This window comes from Musa acuminata, chromosome BXJ1-10 (assembly GCF_036884655.1).
Source record: "Musa acuminata AAA Group cultivar baxijiao chromosome BXJ1-10, Cavendish_Baxijiao_AAA, whole genome shotgun sequence".
NCBI lineage: Eukaryota > Viridiplantae > Streptophyta > Magnoliopsida > Zingiberales > Musaceae > Musa > Musa acuminata.
The window spans coordinates 18037157-18060850 of NC_088336.1; the positions used below are offsets into that span (position 1 = coordinate 18037157).

General features: G+C 40.0%; 3 protein-coding genes and 1 pseudogene across 4 annotated transcripts; 2 read left to right on the plus strand and 2 right to left on the minus strand.

The window, feature by feature from the left end:
• The first annotated feature begins 341 nt into the window (after positions 1–341).
• Positions 342–5092, plus strand: LOC135595280 (large ribosomal subunit protein uL18-like). Its single transcript, XM_065086003.1, has 9 exons — positions 342–423; positions 1096–1165; positions 1243–1334; positions 1433–1559; positions 1630–1709; positions 1786–1902; positions 3848–3982; positions 4489–4658; positions 4824–5092. The coding sequence occupies exons 1-9, from the start codon at positions 421–423 to the stop codon at positions 4939–4941; spliced, it is 912 nt and encodes a 303-aa protein (XP_064942075.1). The 5' UTR covers positions 342–420; the 3' UTR covers positions 4942–5092.
• A 2402-nt stretch (positions 5093–7494) lies between these two features.
• LOC135595283 (formin-like protein 1) lies at positions 7495–12058 on the plus strand. The gene is made up of 4 exons (XM_065086004.1): positions 7495–9399; positions 9474–9673; positions 10264–10508; positions 11027–12058. Exons 1-4 carry the CDS (start codon positions 8150–8152, stop codon positions 11810–11812), a joined length of 2481 nt encoding a protein of 826 aa, XP_064942076.1. The 5' UTR covers positions 7495–8149; the 3' UTR covers positions 11813–12058.
• A 488-nt stretch (positions 12059–12546) lies between these two features.
• LOC135595284 (acyl-coenzyme A thioesterase 2, chloroplastic-like) lies at positions 12547–18027 on the minus strand (annotated as a pseudogene).
• Positions 18028–19361: 1334 nt separating this feature from the next.
• LOC135595285 (acyl-coenzyme A thioesterase 2, chloroplastic-like) lies at positions 19362–23080 on the minus strand. Of its 2 annotated transcripts, none has more exons than XM_065086007.1 (5): positions 22175–23080; positions 21146–21326; positions 20234–20721; positions 19834–19962; positions 19362–19743 (listed from the first exon to the last, which is right to left on the minus strand). In XM_065086007.1, exons 1-5 carry the CDS (start codon positions 23003–23005, stop codon positions 19600–19602), a joined length of 1773 nt encoding a protein of 590 aa, XP_064942079.1. In that variant the 5' UTR covers positions 23006–23080; the 3' UTR covers positions 19362–19599. The 2 variants fall into 2 exon arrangements, with proteins under 2 accessions (XP_064942079.1, XP_064942077.1); XM_065086005.1 differs by having other exon boundaries at positions 20234–20724.
• Positions 23081–23694: the final 614 nt, after the last annotated feature.

A 23694-nucleotide genomic window follows, 5' to 3' on the forward strand; every position in this document is an offset into this window, starting at 1 on the left:
TCTTGGATTAACTTTTTTTTACTTTCATTAGTACCTCGTGTCACTTTAACATTTATATTCACGAAATCTAATATAATTTTACATTCATTGTCATATCTAATATAAATCTTCATCTTTTTCATTCATTCGGACGGACTCGGACCGATATTACTATGTTATCGGGTCAGAACGGTACTTACGAACCAAATCTGGAACCTAAATCTCGTTCTTATTGGGTCAGACAGCAGAACCGGACCCAAACCCGGATCCGAAACCTATCGGGTTCAGATCAAAGCCAGATGTAAACCAGAACGATCGCGACCGTCGGATCTTTCGATGGCATGATGGTGTCCTAGGGTTTTCGATAACGAGTAGCAGCGTCTCCCTTATAAGCCCTCCCCTCCGCTTCGACGCCGCGAAGGCAGCAGCGGAGAAGGAGAGATGGTGAGATGGCCTCAATCTCTCGCTCCTCTACTTGTTTCCTTCAGATGTATTTTCTGATCTTGAATCGATCTGAATTCTTTCGGCTTGTAGTCGTAGCTTGGGACATCTCTACCTCCGTCTTCCTATTCTCTGGCTAGACTTCAATTTCCGGCAGTTGTAGTGCAATTGTTCTGCTAGTCAGTAGGATGTCAACTTCCGGAGGTCCTCTGAATTTATGTATTACGATGTTCTTCATTTCAATCCTGTTCTTCTCTTTTCTACGATTTCTTGAGTTGCTTTGTCCTTCGTGGTCGTCGATCCGTCGCTGCGTGCTTTTAGTTTCTACGGTTTCTTGGTTGATCTGTGTCAAAGCTGATTCACGAAAAGATTGGACTGTGTTGCTCACTATTGTCTGCAGGCTCTTTTGCGCTCGTAGCTGTCTTCTTATTTTGCACAGAGTTCTTGTACCGATAATAACGCCTTCACTCGCAACATCTTATCAGTTGTGGCTCTCAATCTCCTTATTGTTTTTTGATAGATGCCCTTTCTCCATTCTTCCTTTAATGTACATTTCTTAGATGAAATGTTACAGCACAGTTATAGTGGCATCCACAGCTCTGTTTTGTCTGTCTGTAGTCAAATCATTAGATGCATATCTGAATACCTGACTTAAGAATGGTGTCAATCTTTCAGGCCTTTGTCAAGACTCAAAAAACGAAGGCTTACTCCAAGCGCTATCAAGTCAAATACAAGAGACGGAGAGGTAGTATTTATCTTCCAATTTTTATTCTGTTGTTCGAGTGTTGCTGGTAATTTATTATGTCTTTGCGGACTGGACAGAGGGGAAGACCGATTACCGTGCACGGATCAGGTTGATTAACCAGGACAAGAACAAATACAATACACCTAAATATCGTTTTGTTGTTCGATTTGTATCCTCAAAAGAAGATTTCTGTTTTTGACTTTTTGTGCTTCTTTTATTCTTTTTTGTGGTAATTAGGATTAAGTTCTTAACGTGATATGATATCAGAGTAATAAAGATATTTGTGCACAAGTAATATCTGCAAGCATTGCTGGTGATCTGGTTCTCGCATCTGCTTATGCTCATGAACTGCCACAATATGGACTTGAAGTTGGTCTTACTAACTATGCTGCAGGTAATATTTTTTTGTTTTCCTATTTATGCATGTTCTTAGTTGTTAACAAACCATATTTGTTGGTGATTAGCCTATTGCACTGGACTTCTCCTGGCAAGGCGAGTCCTGAAGATGCTTGAAATGGATGATGAATACCAGGGGAATGTAGAGGTATGTGTTCCATGTTTGTTGTTTTTACATATAACTAAAATGTTTTCTGTCTAACTTGCCTAAATGTCTTGGTCAGGCCACTGGCGAGGACTTCTCTGTTGAACCTGCTGAGAGCAGGAGGCCCTTCCGTGCTCTGCTTGATGTTGGCCTTGTGAGGACAACAACTGGCAACCGAGTGTTTGGTGCTCTTAAGGTAATTATCTTCTCATTACTAAAATTTCATTTTTTGCTTTATGAGCTTCTGTGCTTCCAAATTTATCTCAATTTTCTTTTCTGTGATGGGATGCTGCTTTGCCTTTAATAACTAGGCCCCATCAAGTGGTATTGTTTCTCACAATATATCATGTTAATAAAAGAGAACAGCATTATATCTTGTTAAATGTGAATATTGAATGACTTTGGTTATACATATAGTAATAAGTGCAGGACAGGATTTCACAATACATATAGTAATTTATTGTAGCAAAATCTCATCTTTCACAGATTGTTGAAAAACTCAACAGAATACCGGAACCTTTGAGGGACTTGGTTGATGTGTATGGAAACTTGTGCCAATAGCAGGTGCATTTGGTGCAAGGTGGGATCCTGTTCCAATATCAACCTGACGTGGTCTGATATTAGCCTTGTAGGTTTTCATTTTGATATGGCTTATGTATGTTTAATGCCTGATGAGAGTTATTGAATTAAACTTAATGACAAGTCAAACAAATCACTATCTTATAATGAACACCATTCTTTCTTTCTCGCTTGAGACCATGGCCTGCTTAAGTGATATATTAAACCATTAACATCTTTTTTGCATGGCAGTGTTTTTGAGTAGGTATGATCTATTGAAGATTCATTCAGAATTCTGTGCTAAATTTTTAACTATACAACTTAATATTGTTACTTTAAACATGGTTGGAATAGTTCCTCACAGGTTTTAGCGGTGTCGATATTGGTATCACATTGCTTTAAAGGCCATACCTTTTAGTTATATTGAATCATTGGAAAAGCTGGTGACTTTATTGATCACATTAGTCTAAAATTATCTGTCTTCACCATGCTAATAGATTCTGTGTTTTAGTTCTGTACATTTTCAGATCAGTCTCATACAGGGATTTGCATTCACATACTGTTGGTACCTGGTGGCCCTCACCTTGATTAGACGTTGCTTGGTGCTGTAGCCTTTTGTTCGATATATTGTTGAGTAGTAAGATATGAATAGATATTCGTATGATAATTTGCATGCACATACTGCTTTTGGCACCTGGTCGCTCTCAAGTTGATGAAAATCTGTCTCTAAATTTTAAGACATTGCTTGGTGCTGTGGCTTATGTTTCATATTTTGTTGAATAAGTAAGATATGGAAGCTATTCCGTTATCTGTCATAGTGAATCATCTCCTGAAAAAAATATTTCTATTATGTTTCTTGCTTATTGTATGTAAAAGATGACATGTATTTGTCATCCTATGTTGCCTCCAAGGTGTAGGATATCCCACCATATCTGACTTCCTGTTCATTAATGAATCGGTAATCATTCTCATGAATGATACATGTGCTGCTTCTTGCTTTTTGTCTATAACAAGTATCATCTTCCATTTGTCTCCCAAGATGTACGGTTCTTCGCCACATCTCCTTGCTTCCTGACCATTATGAAGCATAGCATTACATGCTTCAGCTTCTCTTAGCTTTTCTTTTAGGCTGCATTTCATTCAATATTTGGACTTGATCATTCTAATTCTGGCTTGTTAATTTTAATCCTTTTCTGTTCGGTTGGTAATCCTGCTAATTAACTGGTTATCTAAGTCAGGACAGAAAACAGAGCTTATTTTAATCCATCATTTATTTTAACCTAGTGTAGCTGTATTACTCCTTTGAACAGGTTATTTTGGTCGCTAGTTCTAGATCATTTGGTGGGTCAAGCCTGTGGCATTAATTAAATCCTACCTAAACCTGGATCATAATATTTCTCTATCATCATGTCATTAATTAGCTATATGTGCATCTGCACTGGGCCACACATCTTATTCTGCAATCTTATCAGTCCTATATGTAAAGATAGTTTTAAATATATGATTCTCAAACTCCACAACATATATCTGTTTTGTATGTTTGTTATCATATGTTCAACTAACTGGGTCCATTTTGAATGTAGGGAGCATTAGATGGTGGACTTGATATCCCTCACAGTGATAAGAGATTTGCTGGTTTTAAGAACGACGAGAAGCAACTTGATGCGGAGGTTCACAGAAATTACATTTTTGGTGGTCATGTTGCCTCTTACATGAGGGTTGGATGCTTTCACAGTCTTTTCTTACTTTATATTGTTTATGTTACTTATTATATACATGTATGTGATGTGATGTGCAAATTGTTTCTCACATTATATTGTTTCTGTTACTTGTTATATACATGTATGTGATGTGATGTGCAAATTCATAATATCAAGTAAATATGCACACACATATGATATTTTATTTATTGTATGTTATGTGAATGCGTGTGCATGCATGTCTATTTTGTTACACAATTTTCCTGGTAAATTCAGTGTGTTGATGTATTGACCTATGGCCGTATCATGCAGTTGGATGGATATATACTTTAATATTCTTTCGAGTACTTTCATTATATAGTTGCACATGTATATTTCTTTCAACCTGCTATTTGCTTCTGTTTCCTTGATCTGACACCTCAAGCTTGTTTTCCTGTATGCTTTCAGTGAAGCAAATTGCAAGTTCTCTATAAAAAATTATCATCCATGATTGTCAATTACCTTCACCTTCTCTTTTCTCCCAGGCTTTGATGGAGGATGAACCAGATAAGTACCAGACACACTTCAGTGAATATATCAAGAAAGGTATTGAGCCTGATGACATCGAAGAGATGTACAAGAAAGTTCATGCTGCCATTCGTGCAGATCCAAGTGCAATAAAATCTACGAAAGAACCACCAACGGAGCACAAGAGGTATAAACCAATCACATTTAAACCAACAAGATTGGGTGTCATGATTTTTTTGTGAGTTATCATCGTTGAATTGATGTTGCTTGGACTAACAGCAGATTTTAGCTGATGGAATCATGACCAGGCAGACATACTGCATGTTCTCACTAATTTCAATTTGCATTGCAGATATAACTTGAAGAAGCTTACTTATGAGGAAAGAAAGGCTAAACTCATTGAACGATTGAATGCGCTTAATGCATCTGGTGGTGCTGATGATGATGATGAGGACGAAGATGATGAGTGAACATTATTTAGAAGTACTAGTCTTGTATCGGGGTTGCAGCTTGTTTTAACGCATTTGATTGTTATCCAGTTTTTCCTTTTGCATAGGCAGGTTTCTGTTTGGTATTAAACCGTGATCGACTTTTATAATTCACTTTAAGTTTTATGTTTCAGTTTATCAATTAAGTAGATGTACTGTCTATATATGTCTATGCGGTTTGTTTCCTGTCTTAAACTTGTAGCTGTAGAATTCATGTGATACATGCCAACACATCATAAATCTGCTGTTCAAATATATATTTGCTAGTCTAATGATCCCGGGTTGATGATAACATATTTATAATCTGTTCTTTATCGATACAGCAAAGGTAGATCCCATTATGTATGTTAATTAAGATATCTTGTAGCATATAGCATCCTAATTTACATTCAAACTGATCAATGGTGCATGGTATTGTCACTATGAACATCCTAATTGATTACGATTAGTGATTCTGTTGTAGTTCCAAAGTTTGAGACAATTCTTTCACTGTATTTTAACTCTCCCCTCCATGTGAAATTAAGCATTACCTATTTCTGCAGGCACAAGGAAAAAATAACACTCATATTATACTAAGAATATGTTTTAAGTATGATACATTGCTACATTGAGGATTGATTTTGTGGTAAATTTAAGTAGAGGTTGCTCTCTCAGCACCTGATATACCATCAAGGTATCAGAGACACTCTCCCAACATCCCACCAAAGCTTGCCCTATAATGAATGGGTTTAACAAATGTGGTTTGCGTAATTTGATGTAATCACAAAATGTTGGAATCCAAGAACTTGATGGGGTATGTTGTCAAAAGGTTGTGATGGAAGACTAAGGTATCAAAAGAGACAAGATCTTGGCCTTAATTGCCACTTGTTGTTGTGTCTGTGAAACTATTAGCTACTACTCAAAACTAAACCTTCCATGTGGAATGTTATTTGTACTTTTGTGCTTGTGCAGTTCAATTAGTATATGAAGCTTGCAGTGGCTCTACATATGCTTGTTGGGTCAATCATCACCCATCCACCATTTAGTTGTTTCTAAACTCTCTTTGTTATTTGATTCCATATGTTTTTAAGGTCCACCATTTCATCCTAAAAAATTGTGATTAGTTTGGAGCAGTCTTATGTTATATACCATTGTGGACATGACAAGGCAAAGAAAATGTCTATTATCTTTTTGATGGAACAAACATGTTACCAACCACATGAGCATTATCCTGTAATTTGCCAAATAATAATAATAATAATAATAATTAATAATAGCATATTTAAAGATACAATAAAAAGATTTATCAAGAAGATGGCATTAAGAATTGATCCTTCTGCAGAAGGAAATATTCCATCTGCCTGATGCAGAATGCAGATGAAAGATAAACACAAGAGGAACAGTGCACAAGAAGGGATAAGATTGATTTTTGAATGGGACTCTAAGACACTGAAATGTTTCTTCAGTAAAAGTCAAGTAGGCAAACCATCTTAGATGTGGACATAGTTGTTGTTCACCTCTGGGGTTATTAACATCATCACTGCAAATTCTAACATTTAACTGTTTGTACTCAGTGCCTATTATGATCCAAAAATGTAGTGCTTGATTATGAAGTCACATATCTAATTAATGGTAACCACATGCAAATTTGTATATTAGGGATATTTTTTATAAGAAATTAGTGTACTTGTATAATTTGGAATATCACTTCTATAATTTTCCAATTTTGTTAAAGATATTTTTGATGCTGACAATTGGAATTGGTAGCTAAAGATTTTGATCTAAATCACCTTTTTTTTTTTGTCAGCCAAAGATTATTTTATGACTAGCTTTTTTTTTTATGTTTAATTGGAGTGGTTGCAAGGTTGACTAGATCCCATTTTGGCTCATTGTAATGGCCAAACAAGTGTTGCAGATTCTAATCACCTCTTTTTTGCCTTTGAAGCTACTTAACTATGCCAATAAACACTGCACTCTGCTGCCATTCATGTGATGGATTAAAGTGCTGCAGTAGATTACGAGGATTAATTGATCAAGCTGCTATATTGTTTATGCCAATTGAACTGATAGGAGTTAAAAGTGTTCTCGGCCTGTCTTTGTCCTGCTTTGACTCGACTGTCTTCTGCTTCATGAAGCCTCTTCCTCTCTTGGCCAACATCAGCAAGAGAGAGTTGTTGATCACATGATGCAACATTGCTCCAGTCAGTCGAGAAACTTTTTATCAGGGAAAGGTAGAAAGCTGACAGCAGATGTGTAAAGATATGAGTTTGCAGGAGAAGACTGCACATGGAAGAAGCTGCAACAAGTCGATGCAAGTAGTACATGGAAGAGAAGGGGGGTGCCATTTAACCATGCGCAAGCGAGTGGTGGTAATATTGAAATGGAAAAGACCTACGTGTTTAGTCGCCATGCATGCAGGCTGTCAGAGCGAGTCTTTATTCTTTGATTTCTCTGAAGCTTGGCAGGCAGGCGAGTCTTCAGTGACCACTGCTCCCTCGCCATGGCTTCTTCTCACCCACTCGTTTTTGACCTTTCTTCCAAGCTTGAACTCCTGCTTTTTCTGCTCTCCTTCTCATCACCTTTCGAGCAGCAGCGAGTCCCAATCCTCGTCTTCTTCTTCTCACTTGATTTCCCTACTCATTCACTTCTCTGTCTCTCTTTCTCTCTATTTCAGTCACATTATTGACCTTTCATGCTCTTCTTCCAAATTTGAAGTCCATGGATTTCTGCTCACCTTCTCATCACCTTTCAAAAAACAGCAAGTTCCAATCTCTACTTTTTCTTCTTCTCACTTGATCTCCCTATCATTTCACCTTAATATCCTTCTCTCTCTCCACTCTCTTCAATCATACCATTGACCATTCATGCTCTTCCTCCCAATTTGAAGTCCAGCCATTTCTGCTCACCTTCTCATCACCTTTCAAACGACAGCAAAGTTCCAATCCTTGTCTGCTTCTTTTTCTCTTCTCTCTCCATACACTCACTTCATTTCCCTATTCAAGCATCTCTCTCTCTCTCTCTCTCTCTCTCTCTCTCTCTCTTCCTTTTCATCTTCTTCCCTACTCTCTTTCACATGCATACCCCTTTAACCTGTCACCTGCTCTGCTTGTGGACACTGTGAAGTAGAACAGACAATAAGCAAAACACTCCCCACTCCTTCTTCGCTCCCTCAACATTGGCTTCCTTCTCTTCTCTCAGTTCTCTCGCCACAATGCCATCAACATCGAAGTCGTGCTCGCCTCCAGTTCCTATCAGCAACAGAAGGGCACTACACCTGCCTTTCTTCCCTCTTCCTTCCACTGCTCCAGCTAAGTCACCTTCCGCCTTGCCCAAGTACCCCTACTCCACCACCCCGCATCAGCCGTTCTTCCCGTTGAACTCCTCCCCGCCGCCCCCACCGCCGCCTCCGCCTTCCCAACAGCCCACCTTCCCGGCCAACATCTCCTCCCTCACCTTCCCTGGCTCCGCCCCCGCCCCTCCCTCCCGCCAGAGCTTTAAAGTCGTTGTCACCGTCCTCCTCCCCCTCCTCGTCATTCTCGCCGCTGCGGCGGCGTTCTTCCTCCATCGCCGCCGCCGTCGCCTTTTTTCCGGCAAGTACGACGCCCGGTCCGACTCCCAACGACTCGTCCCCGCCGAATCCGCCGCATCCGACGGCGGCGCACCCAGGCCCTCCCCCTCCGCCGCTTCTTCCTCCTCCAAATTCCTCTACCTCGGCACCCTCGTCGACACCCGCCGCGACGGAGGCCCCCGACCTGGCGCAGACGGTATGGTCGGATCGTCCGTCCGGAAACTGGAGTCCCCGGAGCTCCGACCTCTCCCGCCACTTCCGCGCCATTACCGGCACGGGTACGGGAACGGGGAGGCGGAGGGCTTGTCGGAGGACGAGTTCTATTCGCCAAGGGGGTCCTCCGCCCGGAAGGAGAGCCCCGGGAGGTTGGCTTATGGGCGGGCGTCGAGCTCCCGGCCGATGTTCCCAAAAGCAGCGGAGAAATGTGGATCCCTCAGCTGGAGAATGAGCACGCCATCATACTCGTCGTCGAACATGGCCTCATCTCCTCGTTCGTCGGCGCGCTTCGGATCGAGCCCCGGCCAATCCACCCGCAGATCATTGAAGTCCCTCTCCGAGAGGTTTCTGACCCGAGATCGCGAATTACTTGCTCCGCCGCCGCCGCCACCACCACTTCCAGTCGTGGTCACTGCTGCCCCAGGCCCTCAACAGAGCCGAATTCCACCCCTACAGATTCCTCCTCCTCCTCCCCCACTGCCGCCGGTCGGATACTGGGAGAGTCAGGTCCGGCAGCCACAGGCAAGACAGCCACCGCTTCTCGTGCCGCCCAAGCTCAAGACAGAGAAGAACGAGGAAGCCGAGCGGCCAAAGCTGAAGCCTTTGCACTGGGACAAGGTTCAGGCGAGCTCGGACAGAGCAATGGTGTGGGATCAGCTAAAATCCAGCTCCTTCCAGTGAGATTCCTCACCGTGTTTCCTTCCTCCCCCCTTTTCCTTCTCATCGAGTTACACAACTGAGGAATCAACAGGGTGAACGAAGAAATGATCGAGACTCTGTTCGTCCGCAATGCAACCAACGCCACACACAGGGAGACCAACCGGCGGCAGGTCCTTCCTTCGTCACCGCGAGAGAAGAGGGTGCTCGATCCGAAGAAGTCTCAGAACATTGCCATTCTGATGAGAGCATTGAATGCGACCAAAGAGGAAGTCTGCGATGCTCTACAAGAAGGTCAGGTTTCTTTGGCTCGATTTAGCTGCAATGACAAGTCTTCTATTGAGTTCTTTCTGGTTCTTGTTCTTCCATTACTGTCTCATTCAGTGTAACTCATTCCAATTAGAGGTCATAACAATGGCAATCAAATCGCCTGTCAAAGCATCACTTCTTGATGCCATTACATCTTTCTGTGAGGAGAAGCACATGAACTTGTTGGTGCAGAAGGTGTCCATCGATTACTCTGCATTACTATATAGGTTTTGTTGGATTTGAGGTATCAGTAGTGAGCAACAATGATGGAATATAAATCTTTCTGTCAGAATCCACAACCAACAGTTCTAACTTATGACAATAATTTTCACCTATTCCTTTTTCCTCTATTTTCCTATGAATTTACCTAAAACACTGCTAGAAAGTAATAATAATTTTTTTTTTGTGTTATAGCATTTTCAACAACACTAGGAAAACATTACAAACAGAGTGGCAATGCTGAGAGATTTTTTTTCAAAGAATTCGCCATTTTTTCTGTGCCAATAAAGTTAAATAACACCTTCAGAATTACAACATTATTTCCATGAGTATCTAATCCTGATTTCTGAAAGCAGGCAATGCTGAGAGCTTGGGGACTGAGCTGCTGGAAACACTGGTAAAGATGGCTCCCAGCGCAGAAGAAGAACACAGATTGCAAGAACACAAAGATGACTCCCCATGCAAGCTTGCACCAGCTGAAGCTTTTCTCAAGGCATTGCTTGATGTACCATTTTCATTCAAGAGAGTGGATGCCATGCTTTACATAGCCAATTTCGATTCGGAGGTCAATTTTCTCATCAAGTCCTTCGAGACTCTCGAGGTACATCACTTGGTTCTTTCTGCAGTTTCTGTTCTGCTAGCAAAGAGGCTAATCCTAAGATCTTGTATTTTGTGTTGCATTGACTCTTTCAAATGTCCTGCATGTTGTTTCCTAACAACATGAAAACCATCTTCTGTTTGAAGTTATTCTGATCATAAACTCATTATAGTGTTCAGCCATAAACTCATGATGACATTACTTAGCTCCTTGGAGTTAAAACAGAACTTTATTTTCATTTCAATTGGCAACCTCTCTACTTGTATTTTTGATTGATATAGAGTCGATTTTGCTTCGCTTATCAATGATCAGTATAAGTTTTCCGTGTTTTTGTTTGAAATTACTTAGATATAGCTTTGACTATGGTTTGATTCGAATCGGGGCAGGTCTACTAAGATCAACTTAGATCAATAGATCAAGCGTTGCTTACTTTAAATGGATCCCATATGAGGATCTAAGCTCTCATGTTTGTTGGATCTGAGGCATCTCTCTGCCATTATAACTGGATTTGCCATCATCAGGCTGCCTGTGATGAGCTGAGGAGCAGCAGGTTGTTCCTCAAGCTTTTGGATGCCGTGCTCAAGACCGGCAACCGCATGAACGTCGGCACCAATCGGGGCGATGCACGCGCCTTCAAGCTCGACACCCTCCTCAAGCTAGTCGACGTCAAAGCCGCCGACGGGCGGACCACGCTGCTGCACTTCGTCACCCAGGAGATCATCAGATCCGAAGGCTCCACGGGTGCGCTACGGGACGAGCTCGAGGGCAGGAAGCTCGGCCTCCGGGTCGTCGCCGGCCTTGGCGGCGAGCTGGGCAACGTCAAGAAGGCGGCCGCGATGGACTCCGCCACGCTCGGCAGCTACGTCGCGCGACTCGCCGGGGGGCTCGGCAAGATCGACGAGGTCCTGAGATTGAACGAAGCGCTCGGCGCGGAGGAGTGCAGGCTGGGGTTCCGCGACGCCATGGTTCGGTTCTTGAAGAGGGCGGAGGACGACGTCATAAGAGTGCAGGCACAGGAGAGCGTGGCGCTGTCGCTGGTCAAGGAGACGACAGAGTACTTCCATGGCGACTCCGCCAAGGAAGAGGCGCATCCTTTCAGGATCTTCACGGTGGTCAGGGATTTCCTGGCAGTCCTCGACAAGGTCTGCAAGGATGTCGCCAAGATAAACGAGCGCACCACCGTCACCTCGGCACGGCATCTCCCGGTGCCGATGAACCCGACGCTACCGCCTTCTGCGTTTCCGAGGCTTCATGCCCTGAGACATGAAAGCTCTGATGAGGGGAGCTCGTCGTCGTCGTCGTCGTAGAGCGACACTGCACACTGCACACTGCACACTGCACACTGCAGATGGAAGTGACAGCAGAAATGGAATTATCAGAGCTCTCTTTTTTTTTTGTATTAATAGGATTTTAATGTAAAAGATTCTTTTTTTTTTATGGATTATTTTGCTCCTATCTGTACACAAGTTAGAGAAAAATAAGGTTGACTTCACTGACATGCTTTGTATAGTCTCTGCCATCAAAGCTTACTTCCAATGAGATATATACACAGCTACTAACAGCAGGTAAAGTGCAAATAGGTTGATCATATGTAATCTTATTGAATCTTTAAAGATTTTGTATCTACAAATCTACAGTGAAAGAGATTAGTTTCAACAATGCCCAGATTTACTAAGTTTATTTATTAGTATTCTACATGATCTTGGAATGATAAGATGTGATTATTTATATGGGTGGTGAGATTATGATATCTGTTAATTATCAGTTGAGACTAAAGCATTCGGTAGGATATGTAGCAGGAGAGATCCTTTCCAGAAGTGGAAATATGATTCATACCCCCTCTAATTGGCAGGAGCAGCAGCAGCTGCAGATCTCCTAATTGACAGATTCTCCATTTACAAGACACTAAAAGAAGAATCATAGAATACAAAGAACAATAGACCACACAAGTATGTTGATAAATAGTGCTGAGAATAAGGTAATTAATTGCCTTGAATCCTTCATCCCAGAAGTCATGACAAACAAGTTTGCCAACAGGAAAAGAGGTGTAATTAAACTTTATTTCAGAAACTATGCTTTATACAAATTTTATTCAGAAAAGTTTGCGGCGAATTATGTTCAGTACAGAGACACTCGTAAATGGTGTTCTTACCGCACAAATATATGGATGTAAACTGGCAGAAAACAGTCTTGCCATTCAAAAGGTAACCATCTATTTATATAGTTAAGCAAATATTTTATCGGCATCCATTCGCTCAAGGACCAGACGGGCTTCTTCCTCTGTGGGAGGCACTACATTGTGAATCTTTAGCCCATTCTTTCGGACATCAGGATTTAGATTAAAAGTGAAGTAGAATGTGTTTGGTATCTGCGCATCAGGCACATAGACAAGGTGAAGCTATTCATATAATCAAAATAATAAATAGCATGTTCTTTAGTTGTGTTACCTCACTGGTCTGGAGCTCAGGCCTCATTACATGAGCAACAACTTCAACGTTGATCAAAGGCTGAGCTGGGTTCTCTAGTTGTGTCTAAAGAATACAAGATTTGAGGCCAAGGAAGTCTCCCACGTCAACCTGAGTAATGTATAGTAAATGATTATGCCATGAAATGTCATTTCCAGAGGAGCACAATGTTGATCTATGTAGACACCATCATGCCATGCATACAGATAGTATCTAATGCTTGCATATTAGACAGATAACAGGTGTAAAATCAACTGTAAGCGTGCATTATGCATGAGATGTTCCTTTGTTCTATTGAAGTGAAAGAGAAAGAGTTTGATGTAATACACACAGAAATATCAGATTCAGTAAAGATGTAAGACTTGCGACTTACAGGTTTTAAGAAATCAACATGGTCCACTTCAAGAAAGCATGGCGTCCGCCCAACAAATGCATATGCAGTTGAAAAGGCAAGTTCAAATGCTAGGTTCATCAGAAAACCCCCAAAAATACGACCATAGAAATTCCTTTGTTGAGGTTGGCAGATCAGTGACTTCTCAAGTTCGGTATCCCTTATTTGAATGCTGTCTCTATCTGCTAATGCAGGCAAATCACAAAACACACACCCCTCTGCCAACAACATCTTTAGCCTCTTTATATCGCCATGCAAACTATGCCCACCATTCTCAAAAGTTCTTTTCTGTTCCTCTGGTTTCCCTTTCCGAACTTTATCCCTTTCTTCTCCTTCCTCAAAGAGCAACTTTTCTTGTTCAGTTTCTGGTAACAGGCGGTTTACAGAAGTTGACTTTCCGGTCCTAGAGTCACATGCGACGAATGTGAAATTTACTGTCAAAGCCAGTGGATCTGATGATTGAGAGTCATCTGCCATACTGTCACAGACTTAGCTGGTTTTGCCTAAGTCGTGCGGCACCCTTACGTGTCCGTCCGCAAAGGTCAGCCTCCCCGAAGACTCCCATTGTCCCTTAGGACCAACAAGAGAGAGAACGGGCTAGAGAGAACATCTCAATCGGAATCCACAAGCAAACATCTCCGAAAAACACTTCATAGACAATGCAAATTACAAACATACTTTACAAGCTCTGAACAGTAGCACAACAAAGGGTAAAATGGTCCATTACAGACCGAAAATCTCTCGCACGTGTCTACATGACACAACCTTTATTTACAAGCCTAAAGAGACCACCAACCCAACTAAAATGTGACTATTAAGCCTTCGGCCGCCCCTTTACATGCTGTACAAGGCATGAATATGCCAAAAGACACGGACATACATAAGCATTACATCAAACACCTTGTTTAGAAGTTTGTCCGTAACAATACAGTGCACCATAACGAAAGTCACCAGAGAAAAAACAGGGTGATTTAATGCACTAAACATGCTTGACACCTGCATGAATTCGTATAGCAAAATTTAAGCAAATAAGTACTCATGAGATAGGAGATCATGAATTCTTTTCCATCTTGGAGACTGCACTAGAATTGAGCAGTGAGCTATTCGGTCTATCATTATAAGGATATGAGAACTCATGGACAGATAATTGCTGGAGTTAGTAACTTCCAGATTTCCAAAGAAAAAAGGGGTCACAAGTTCATGATTACGATTGGTGATGAGCGTCCTTTCCTATATATTCTTGTATGATTATTAGTGGTCATACCAATGAGACCTATAAATGTCCAATATATGAACCAGAGGTATAAATGAATATTTTCACTCCATTTACCAGATAGAATCATCACAAATACCTTGTTGAGTAACTTCAATCTGTACCTCAATGGATGAATGACCAACCCATGTGACAGCACCTGCTATCCTTAGGTCAGTGTCTACACGCAATGGCCTCTTTAGAACCATCTTATCTACCGAAGCAGTGACCAACAAGAGAGGCCTTGTAGTGCTATCATCATCAGAACAATGCTGGTCTCATGCAACAAATGCACTTCAAAAACTTACATATAAATGCCAAATTTCAGATAAAATGAAATTATCAAAAAGTTTATGTTAATGACTAGAAATTTTGGCATAGTGTAAATCATAATATAACAATTTTATAGTAAAAAGCAAATAGAAGAGTTTTGTAATTGCAAAAGGATCTAGTTCAATTTAAACCAAGTGATGCATTATGGAATTCCACACAAGGAGCCATATAGTTTTCTGTATAGTTTGTCCAGTCACACACAGTTTACAGGAAGTGATGCTGTAAATTGTGTTTCTTTAAAAATTCCATTTTGCTGAAAGAGAACCATGAGGCTGAGAATTCAATAACCAGAAATGTTTACAACATTCTCAGTTTAATATTATGACAGGTTGTAGTGGGTTAACAACCAAAGTTCTACTTATAGAGTATTTCTAAGTGTTTTGTGTAACTTCATTTACTTGTAAGTTGCAAGCAACAAGATGACAGGATCTGTGGTTTTTACTCACAAAAAGAAACTGAGTTTACATCATTTGACCTGCCAATGAACAGATCAATAGGTTCCAATATGAAAGTTTGTTTTTTAGTTTATTTATCCATCTTCTAAACATCATAATAGCTTCAAAGCACCAAGAACAAATTAGTCTGCCAATGACAAGGTACCCAAAGCTTATGTGAAACTTAGATGGGAAAATGAATACACCTCTCGTTCTTCTTATTGATGCCAAGCTTCATTTCAACTACATGCCTAACTAGAGGAACATATAGACTCAGTCTACTGGCTACCTTTATATCAATGGGGCGACGTCGCCTCTCTCTTCTCCCCTCGGGGCGACGTCGCAGAAAAATATGGCGACATCGCCAAAATCTTATATATATATATTTATATATAAATATTTATCCATAAATATATATATATTTATATATAAAAGATTTTTTTATATATAAATATTTTTATAAAATAAAATAAAAATTCGGCGACGTCGCCTCTCTCTTCTCCCCACGGGGCGACATCGTAGAAAAACGAGGCGACGTTGCCAAAATCTTATATATATATTTATATATAAAAGATTTTTTATATATAAATATTTTTATAAAAGGCTACGCGATGTCACCTTTTATAAATAAATAAATAAATAAATAAATAAATACATAAATATAAATAAATATATAAATTATATATATATATATATATATATATATATATATATATATATATATATATATATATATATATATATATATATATATATATATATATATATATATATATATATTACCGGGCGGTCCGTCTACCGGTCTGTTGACGGACCGGTATGTGCCGCCCATACTGGGCGGTATTATTCAAAATTGAAGACCTTGGATAAAACAATAATTTGAACACACCCACCTACTTGGACTTTGACTTTATTTTAAGAATATTGACCTACAACCATTTTCCAAGATTGAGTATGTTTCTATCTGTTTGCTCTTCGGCTAAGATGTCTGTTAGGGCATTGTTGGCTCATCATTGTTTGATTAGCAACTTGATTCAATTACAACAATAATTGTTATGATTCAATCATCTATAGTTCACTTTGATGAAACCAACCTCCTTACCAGTTTAATTAAACATTCTTGATTAGGATGATCAGAAAGTAACTTGTACATTTAAATTTTTTTTAAAAAGATACTAATTGGTTATTTGCTATCGGATGTCTTGGTCGCTTGAAGGTTATTACCTCCTTTTCTTTCATTTGGTTCATTGTTCTAAAGAAAATATTTTGTCCACCAAACCATATTAAGTTATGATTTCCACACAAGAAGCCAATATTATTTTCCATAAAGTTTCCTCAACCACACCAAGATTACAGCAAATGATGCTGTAAATTGTCTTTCTTTACTATACAAAATCCATCATGCTTAAAGGGATCCAATTATACATCAATCTCTATAACTAGCAACTCTGACAAGTGTTAGTTTAATATTATGACATTATAATGTATTTCTAAGTGTTTTGTGTAACTTCATTTACTTGCAAGTTGAAAGCCAAAAAGGATTGGAGGATTTCTGGTTTCTACGCACACAAAGAAACTGAATCCATAATGATTTCGGCTGCCAGTTAACAATTATAAAAAATTGTCTTTGGTTTATTTATCCATTTTATCCATATAGACTCATAATAGCTAGTCTGCTGATGACAAAGTACTCAAACCTTAAGTGAAACATAGATGGGTCAATCAATACACCTCTCTTTCTTCTTATCGATGTCAAGCTTCATTTCAACTATAGAGATAACCAGATGTTATAGTTGATATAGACTCGAGTCTAGTGGCTACCTTCACAGCAATGGCGCCAGCAAGCGCATCGAGATCCTCAAGCAACTTCCCAATCCTGACGTCGTTTTAGGGATCCCGGTACTGCTCCCGTAGGATGTAATCACTCGAAAAGTTGAAGATGATGCTCGTCCTGCTCTATGGTGGTGGCCTCGTGAGCAACTCCGACTGCGCCCCGTCCTCGGAACGCGCCTCCCAGAGAGCATTGGTCACCGGGGAATGGTACAGTCCCGACCACAAGCTAAGCGGCTTCCTGATCGACGAGCTCGCATCGATGTGAGGCGGGAGACTCATCGAACGGCAATGCGAACGTCGAAACGACTTGGATCGGCGAAGGCGAATCTGGACTAATGGCGGCGGGAGACGATCCTTGAGGCGGTTTTCCGGCAGCAGAAGACGACATGAACCTGATTTGAGAGGTGGAACGGGGCGATTTCGGATCGAAAAGATTCGATCTTTCAAGAGCTCGAGCTGGTCTCGCTGCATTCGGATTGAAAAGACGCCATCTCGGGATCAATTGTCGCAGACAAGAATTCGGATTGGGAGGAAGAACAGAGCGGTTTGGGGGCAGAAAGATCCGATCTTGGTGAAGAATTGGGGGTGAAAAGGGGGATTTGGGGAAGACTTTGGATGGGGATAATGGAAGAATGGGTGAGGGATTCGGAGGATGTTGAGTTGAAGATGGAAAGTGAGAGTGATGTGAGGCTGAGGGTTTGCTTTGGGTGAAGAAAACTGTGGTGAGAGAGATGAGGAGGTGAGAGGGAAGGTTACATCGTGCAGTGGGAGGAATAGGAGACAACTGTGGAACCAACCATTGAGCAAAGTTAGGACAAGTAATGGTTGGTTGGCGAAGAAGATTGCAACACCCAAATGTTGTAGTTTTATGATTATTGGCCAAATTAGCTTTTAATTTATTACTTGCTCCATTCAAACATTTAAGATTTGCCAACATTATGCTTTCACCATTAACATATATTTGCTTTCATTATGTATGGTTTCATTTGATCAATTAATTTACCTTAAAAGAATCTTCACGATATGATTCATCAAGTTAAAAATTTTTATTATTATTTATAAAGAATAAATGATAAAGATGAAATTCATGTTAAAACATTGATCAATTAAATTTGTTGAGGTCTTTAAAATTGATAAAAATAATAATTTAAACACACCCACTTAGTTGGACTTTGACTTTGACTTTGTTTGAAGAAGATTAACCTTTTCCATTTGTTTACTATTTGGCTAAACCAAACCATTGCCATTCTAATTGGAAGCTTAGAACATCCTGCCAAGCCATTGTTAGCTCATCTTGTTTGCTTAATTAGCAACTTGATTCAATTACAATAATAATGATTATTAATTTATTTTTAGATTATTGGTGTAAAATGTTTAAACTCATGCTAACAGTAATGCACCGATGAATCAGTCTAATTCTTTACCCACATTTCAGACTAAATCAAGATATTATATTTCTCCGCTCAAGGGGTTGACGTTTTGATACAAAACTATTTTGCTCCGATCTGTATCTAGAAAAATAAAGAGTGGCTTCACTGAGTTTTGAGAATCTGTTCTTCAGAGCTTACTTTTAATGAGGTATACACACAGTACTAACAGAAATTAATGTGCAAATAGATTCATTGTATGTATTCTTATTGAATCCTAACACTTTGTCCCTTAAGGATTTTAAATAAGATGTTACTATAATTATGCATCTACAATTCTGCAGTGAATGAGATGTAGAACTTTTTTATAGCTTCAGACAGGTGAAATATGATGATTAACTTCAATAACATCCAGATTTACTAAGTTTATTTATTAGTCTTTTACATGATCTTGAATGATATACTGTGAATATTTTTATGGGGTGACATGATATCTGTTAACTATCAGTTAAGACTAGAGCATCTGGTAGGCTACATAGCAGCAGAGATTCTCACCAATGCTGAAAATAGGAGTCATACCCCCTCTAATTGGCAGCAGAAGCAGCAGCTGCAGATCTCCTAATTGATAGATTTCTCATTTACAAAACACTAAAAGAAGAATCATGACACACAAAGAACAATAAACAACACCAAATACATTGATAAATAATACTGAGAATGAGGCGATTAATTTTCCTTGAATCTTGCATCCCATAGGTCACAGCAAACAAGTTTGCCAACAGGAAACAAGGGGTAATTAAACTTGATTTCAGAAACTACTTCCTTGCTTTTACAAATTTTATTCGGAAAAAAGTTGCGGCAAAAATGTTTATACGTAACAAAGCCTTATAAGTTGCTGTCGAATTATGTAAAGACAGTGACATTCCTAAATGGTGTTCAATCTTATTGCATAAATTATATGGATGTGAACTGGCAGAAGACAGTCTGGCCATTCAAATGGCACATGCCTATGTATATAGTTAAGCAAATATTTCCTCCGCATCCATTCGCTCAAGTACACGACGGGCTTCTTCTTCTGTGGCAGGAACTACATTGCGAATCTTTAGTCCATTCTTTAGGGCATCAGGATTTACAGTAAAAGTGAAGTAGAACATGTTTGATATCTGCATCAGGCACACAGACAAGGTGACGCTACTCATGAATTCAAGTTGCAATTGAATACTACAAATCACATGCTTCTTCGATTGTCTTACCTCACTGGTTCGAAGCTCAGGTCTCGTTACATGAGCAACAACTTCAACGTTGATCAGAGGCTGTGCTGGGTTCTCTAGTTGTGTATAAAGAACACAAGATTTAAGTCGAAGGAAGTCCCCCACGTCAACCTGAGTAAGTGTAATAAATGATTATGCTATGAACATGTCATTTCCAGTGTAGCAAAATTTTGATCTATGTATACATATAGTGTCATGCATACACATACAGCTAGTGTCGAGTGCTCAAATATTAGACAGATAACAGGTATAAGATTCACTGTATACATCCATCGTGAGTGAGATGTTCCTTGGTTATGTTGAAGTGAAAGGGAAAAAAGTTTGATAACGTACACAAAGAAAAAATATCAGATTCAGTAAAGATGTAAGACTTGCTACTCACAGGTTTTAAGAAATCAACATGATCCACTTCAAGAAAGCATGGCATCTGCCCAACAAATGCATAAGCAGTCGAAAATGCAAGTTCAAATGCTAGGTTCATCAGAAACCCGCCAAAAATACGACCATGGAGATTCCTTTGTTGAGGTTGGCAGATCAGTGAATTCTCAAGTTTGGTATCCCTTATCAGAATGCTGTCTCTAGCTGCTAATGCAGGCAAATCACAGAACACACGCCCCTCTGCCAACAATGTCTTTAGCCTCTTTATATCACCATGTAAACTATGCCCACCATTCTCAAAAGTTCTTTTCTGTTCCTCTCGTTTGCCTTTTCGAATTTTATCCCTTGCTTCTGCTTCTTTAAAGAGCAACTTTTCTTGTTCAGTTTCCGGTAAAAGGCGGTTTACAGGAGCTGACTTTCCAGTCTTCGAGTCCCGTGCAACGAATATGAAAGTTGCTGTCAAAGCCGATGGATCTGATGATTCAGAGTTATCTGCTGCACAGTGCACCATAATGAAAGTCAGCAGAGGAAAGGCAGGGTGATTTAGTGCACTAAACATGCTTGATACCTGCATAAATTTGAAGAACAAAGTTTTAAGCAAATAAGTACTCATGAGATACGAGATTATAAATTTTTGTTTTTCAGACTGCACTGGAAATGGGCAGCAAGCTACTGGGTCTATCATTATAAAGATATGGGAACTCGTGGACAGATAATTGCCGGAGTTTGTAACTTCAGATAGTGAACAAAAAAAAGTGAGGAGTTCATGATTATGGCTAGCGATGAGCCTCCCTAATTATATATATTCCCATACAATTACTAGAGGACATACTACAAGACCAATAAATGCCCATAAAGAAATGAGACTACAAATGTATATTTCCATTTGCTTATCAAACAGAATCATTCCAAATACCTTGTTGATGAGTCTGGGTAACTTCAATCTGTATCTCAATGGATGATCGACCAGCCCATGTGACGGCACCTGCTATCTTTAGGTCAGTGTCTACACGCAATGGCTTCTTTAGAACCATCTTATCTACCGAGGCAGTGACCAACAAGAGGGGCCTTGTGGTGCTGTCATCATCAGAGCAGTGCTGGCCACATGCAACAAATGCACTTCAAAAACTTACATATAAATGCATTGTTTCAGATAAAATCAAACTTTCAAAAACTTCACAGAAATGACCAACAAGTTTGGCATGATGTAAATAATAGTATAACAATTCTATATCCAAGAAGCACATCGGAAGATCTTGTTTAATTTACAAAGCTCTTTAATCAAATGTTGCATTCTGAATTGTTACACAGCAAGCCATATAGTTTTCCATAAAATTTCCTCAACCACACCAGGATTACAGAAAGAGATACAGTAAATTATATTCCTTTACTATATAAAATTCCATCATACTGAAAGGTAGACTTGAAATGACAATTATACAACAATCCTTGTAACTAGCAACTCTCACAGCAGCGTTTGTCTAATATCATGACACATCGTAATGGGTGAGTTAACCATCAAAGTAGGACTTATAATGCATTTCTAAGTGTTTTGTGTAGCTTCATTTACTTGGAAGTTGGAAGCAAAAAAGGATTAGCCATTTTACCATGAAGCAAAAAAGATGGAAGCAAACACTAATAATGTATTTCCAAGTGTTTTCTGGTTTCTACTCACAGAAAGAAACTGAATCGATAACGATTTTGCCTGCCAATGAACAAATATAAAAGTCTGTCTATGGTTTATTTATCCATTTTACCATGAAACATCATAATAGTTTCTAAACACTAAGAAAAAGTTAATTCTGCTGATGACAAAGTACCCAAACCTCAAGTGAAACTTAGATGGGGCAATGGATACACTTGGTATTCTTCTTATCGATGTCAAGCTTCATTTCAAGTATAGAGGATAACCAGATATCCATAGAGACTCGAGTCTAGTGGCTACCTTCACAGAAATGGTGCCGGCAAGTGCGTCGAGATCCTCAAGCAACTTCCCGATCCTGACCTCATTCCATGGATCTCGGTACTGCTCCCTCAGGATGTAATCACTCGAAAAGTTGTAGATGATGTTCGTCCTGCTCTGTGATGGCGTCCTCGTCAGCAACTCCGACTGCGGCGGCCCTTCCTTGGAAGGGTCAAGAAGCCTCTCAAAGATGCTCGAACGCGCTTCCCAGAGAGCATTGGTCACCGGGGAGTGGTACATCCCCGGCCACAAGCTAAGCGGCTTCCTGATCGACGAGCTCGCGTCGATGTGCGGGGGAGACTCATCGAACGGCGACGCGAACGTCGAAACGACTTGGATCGGCGAAGGCGAATCTGGAGTCATGGGGCCGGGAAACGATCGTTGAGGTGGTTTTCCAGCAGCAGAAGACGACACGAACCTGATCTGAGAGGTGGAACGGGGCGATTTCGGATCGAAAAGGTTCGATCTTTCAAGACCTCGAGCTGGTCTCGCTGCTTTCGGATTGAAAAGACGCCATCTTGGGATCAATTGTGGCACTAATTCGGAAAAGGCAGACGAGAATTTTGGTTGGGAGGAAGAACAGAACGGTCCGGGGGAAGAATAATCCGATCTTGGTGAAGACTTGGGGTGGTTGAAAAGGGGGGATTCGGGGAAGACTTTGGATGGGGATGGTGGAAGAATGGGTGACGGATTTGAAGGGCGTTGACTTGAAGATGGAAAGTTGGAGTGGCGTGAGGGCGAGGGTTTGATTTGGGTGAAGAAAAGTGTGGCGATGGGGAGGTGCGAGAAAGCCGTTCTTTGGGAATGTTTCATCGTCCAGTGAGAGGAGGAATGGGAGATTGCTGTGAAGCCATACGGGAGAGTTCGTTAGGGAATGGTCGGTGGGCGAAGAAGGTTGGTGTGAAGCATTTAACATGCTCCAAATATATTGGAACGGGTGGTGCGTGGTTGATGGTATCTTCCAATACCAATTTAACGAAAATTTCATTGTTTTTCCCCCAAATTAACAGACATCACTATAATTGCTCAGGCGATTTACCAAGAAAAATCCTTTGGCTGGCATAGATTTCCTAAAAGAGTATCATCAATCTTCGATATTTTTATAAAGATCTAATATTAATTTGTGTTTTTTTTTTTCTGAATCAAACAAAGAAAAAATAAAGGACGAGTCTCTAAAAAATCTCACTTTTTAGATTTTCTTCATAATTCTCAAAAAGTAGTACTCTTTTTTTTTTACATAATACTTGAAATATATATTTTTATTTTCTTATGGACCGATCCATAAGGTAAATCAATTTAATTATAATATTTGTATATTATATTATAGTATTTTTAATAATACTGAAAAAAAATACTATTAATATAATATTTTTAATATTATGGACCTGACTCAAATGGCCTTTGTCTAGAGAGAGAGAGAGAGAGAGAGAGAGAGAGAGAGAGAGAGAGAGGCCATGAAGCATTTAAGCCAACCCCCAACCCATCCTGCCATCAGAATACAG

Excerpts from the sequence above, each read along its gene's own strand:
- LOC135595285 (XM_065086005.1), bottom strand. The coding sequence starts at position 23,005 with ATGAAACATTCCCAAAGAACGGCTTTCTCGCACCTCCCCATCGCCACA. Across the intron at positions 20,725-21,145 it reads TACCCAGACTCATCAACAAG|CAGATAACTCTGAATCATCA; the intron begins GTATTTGGAATG and ends TGCACTGTGCAG. Across the intron at positions 19,963-20,233 it reads ATGTTGATTTCTTAAAACCT|GTTGACGTGGGGGACTTCCT; the intron begins GTGAGTAGCAAG and ends ACACTTACTCAG.
- LOC135595280 (XM_065086003.1), top strand. Across the intron at positions 1,560-1,629 it reads TCTTACTAACTATGCTGCAG|CCTATTGCACTGGACTTCTC; the intron begins GTAATATTTTTT and ends GTTGGTGATTAG. Across the intron at positions 1,903-3,847 it reads GAGTGTTTGGTGCTCTTAAG|GGAGCATTAGATGGTGGACT; the intron begins GTAATTATCTTC and ends TTTTGAATGTAG.
- LOC135595283 (XM_065086004.1), top strand. The coding sequence starts at position 8,150 with ATGCCATCAACATCGAAGTCGTGCTCGCCTCCAGTTCCTATCAGCAAC. Across the intron at positions 9,400-9,473 it reads CTAAAATCCAGCTCCTTCCA|GGTGAACGAAGAAATGATCG; the intron begins GTGAGATTCCTC and ends AGGAATCAACAG. Across the intron at positions 9,674-10,263 it reads CTGCGATGCTCTACAAGAAG|GCAATGCTGAGAGCTTGGGG; the intron begins GTCAGGTTTCTT and ends TTCTGAAAGCAG.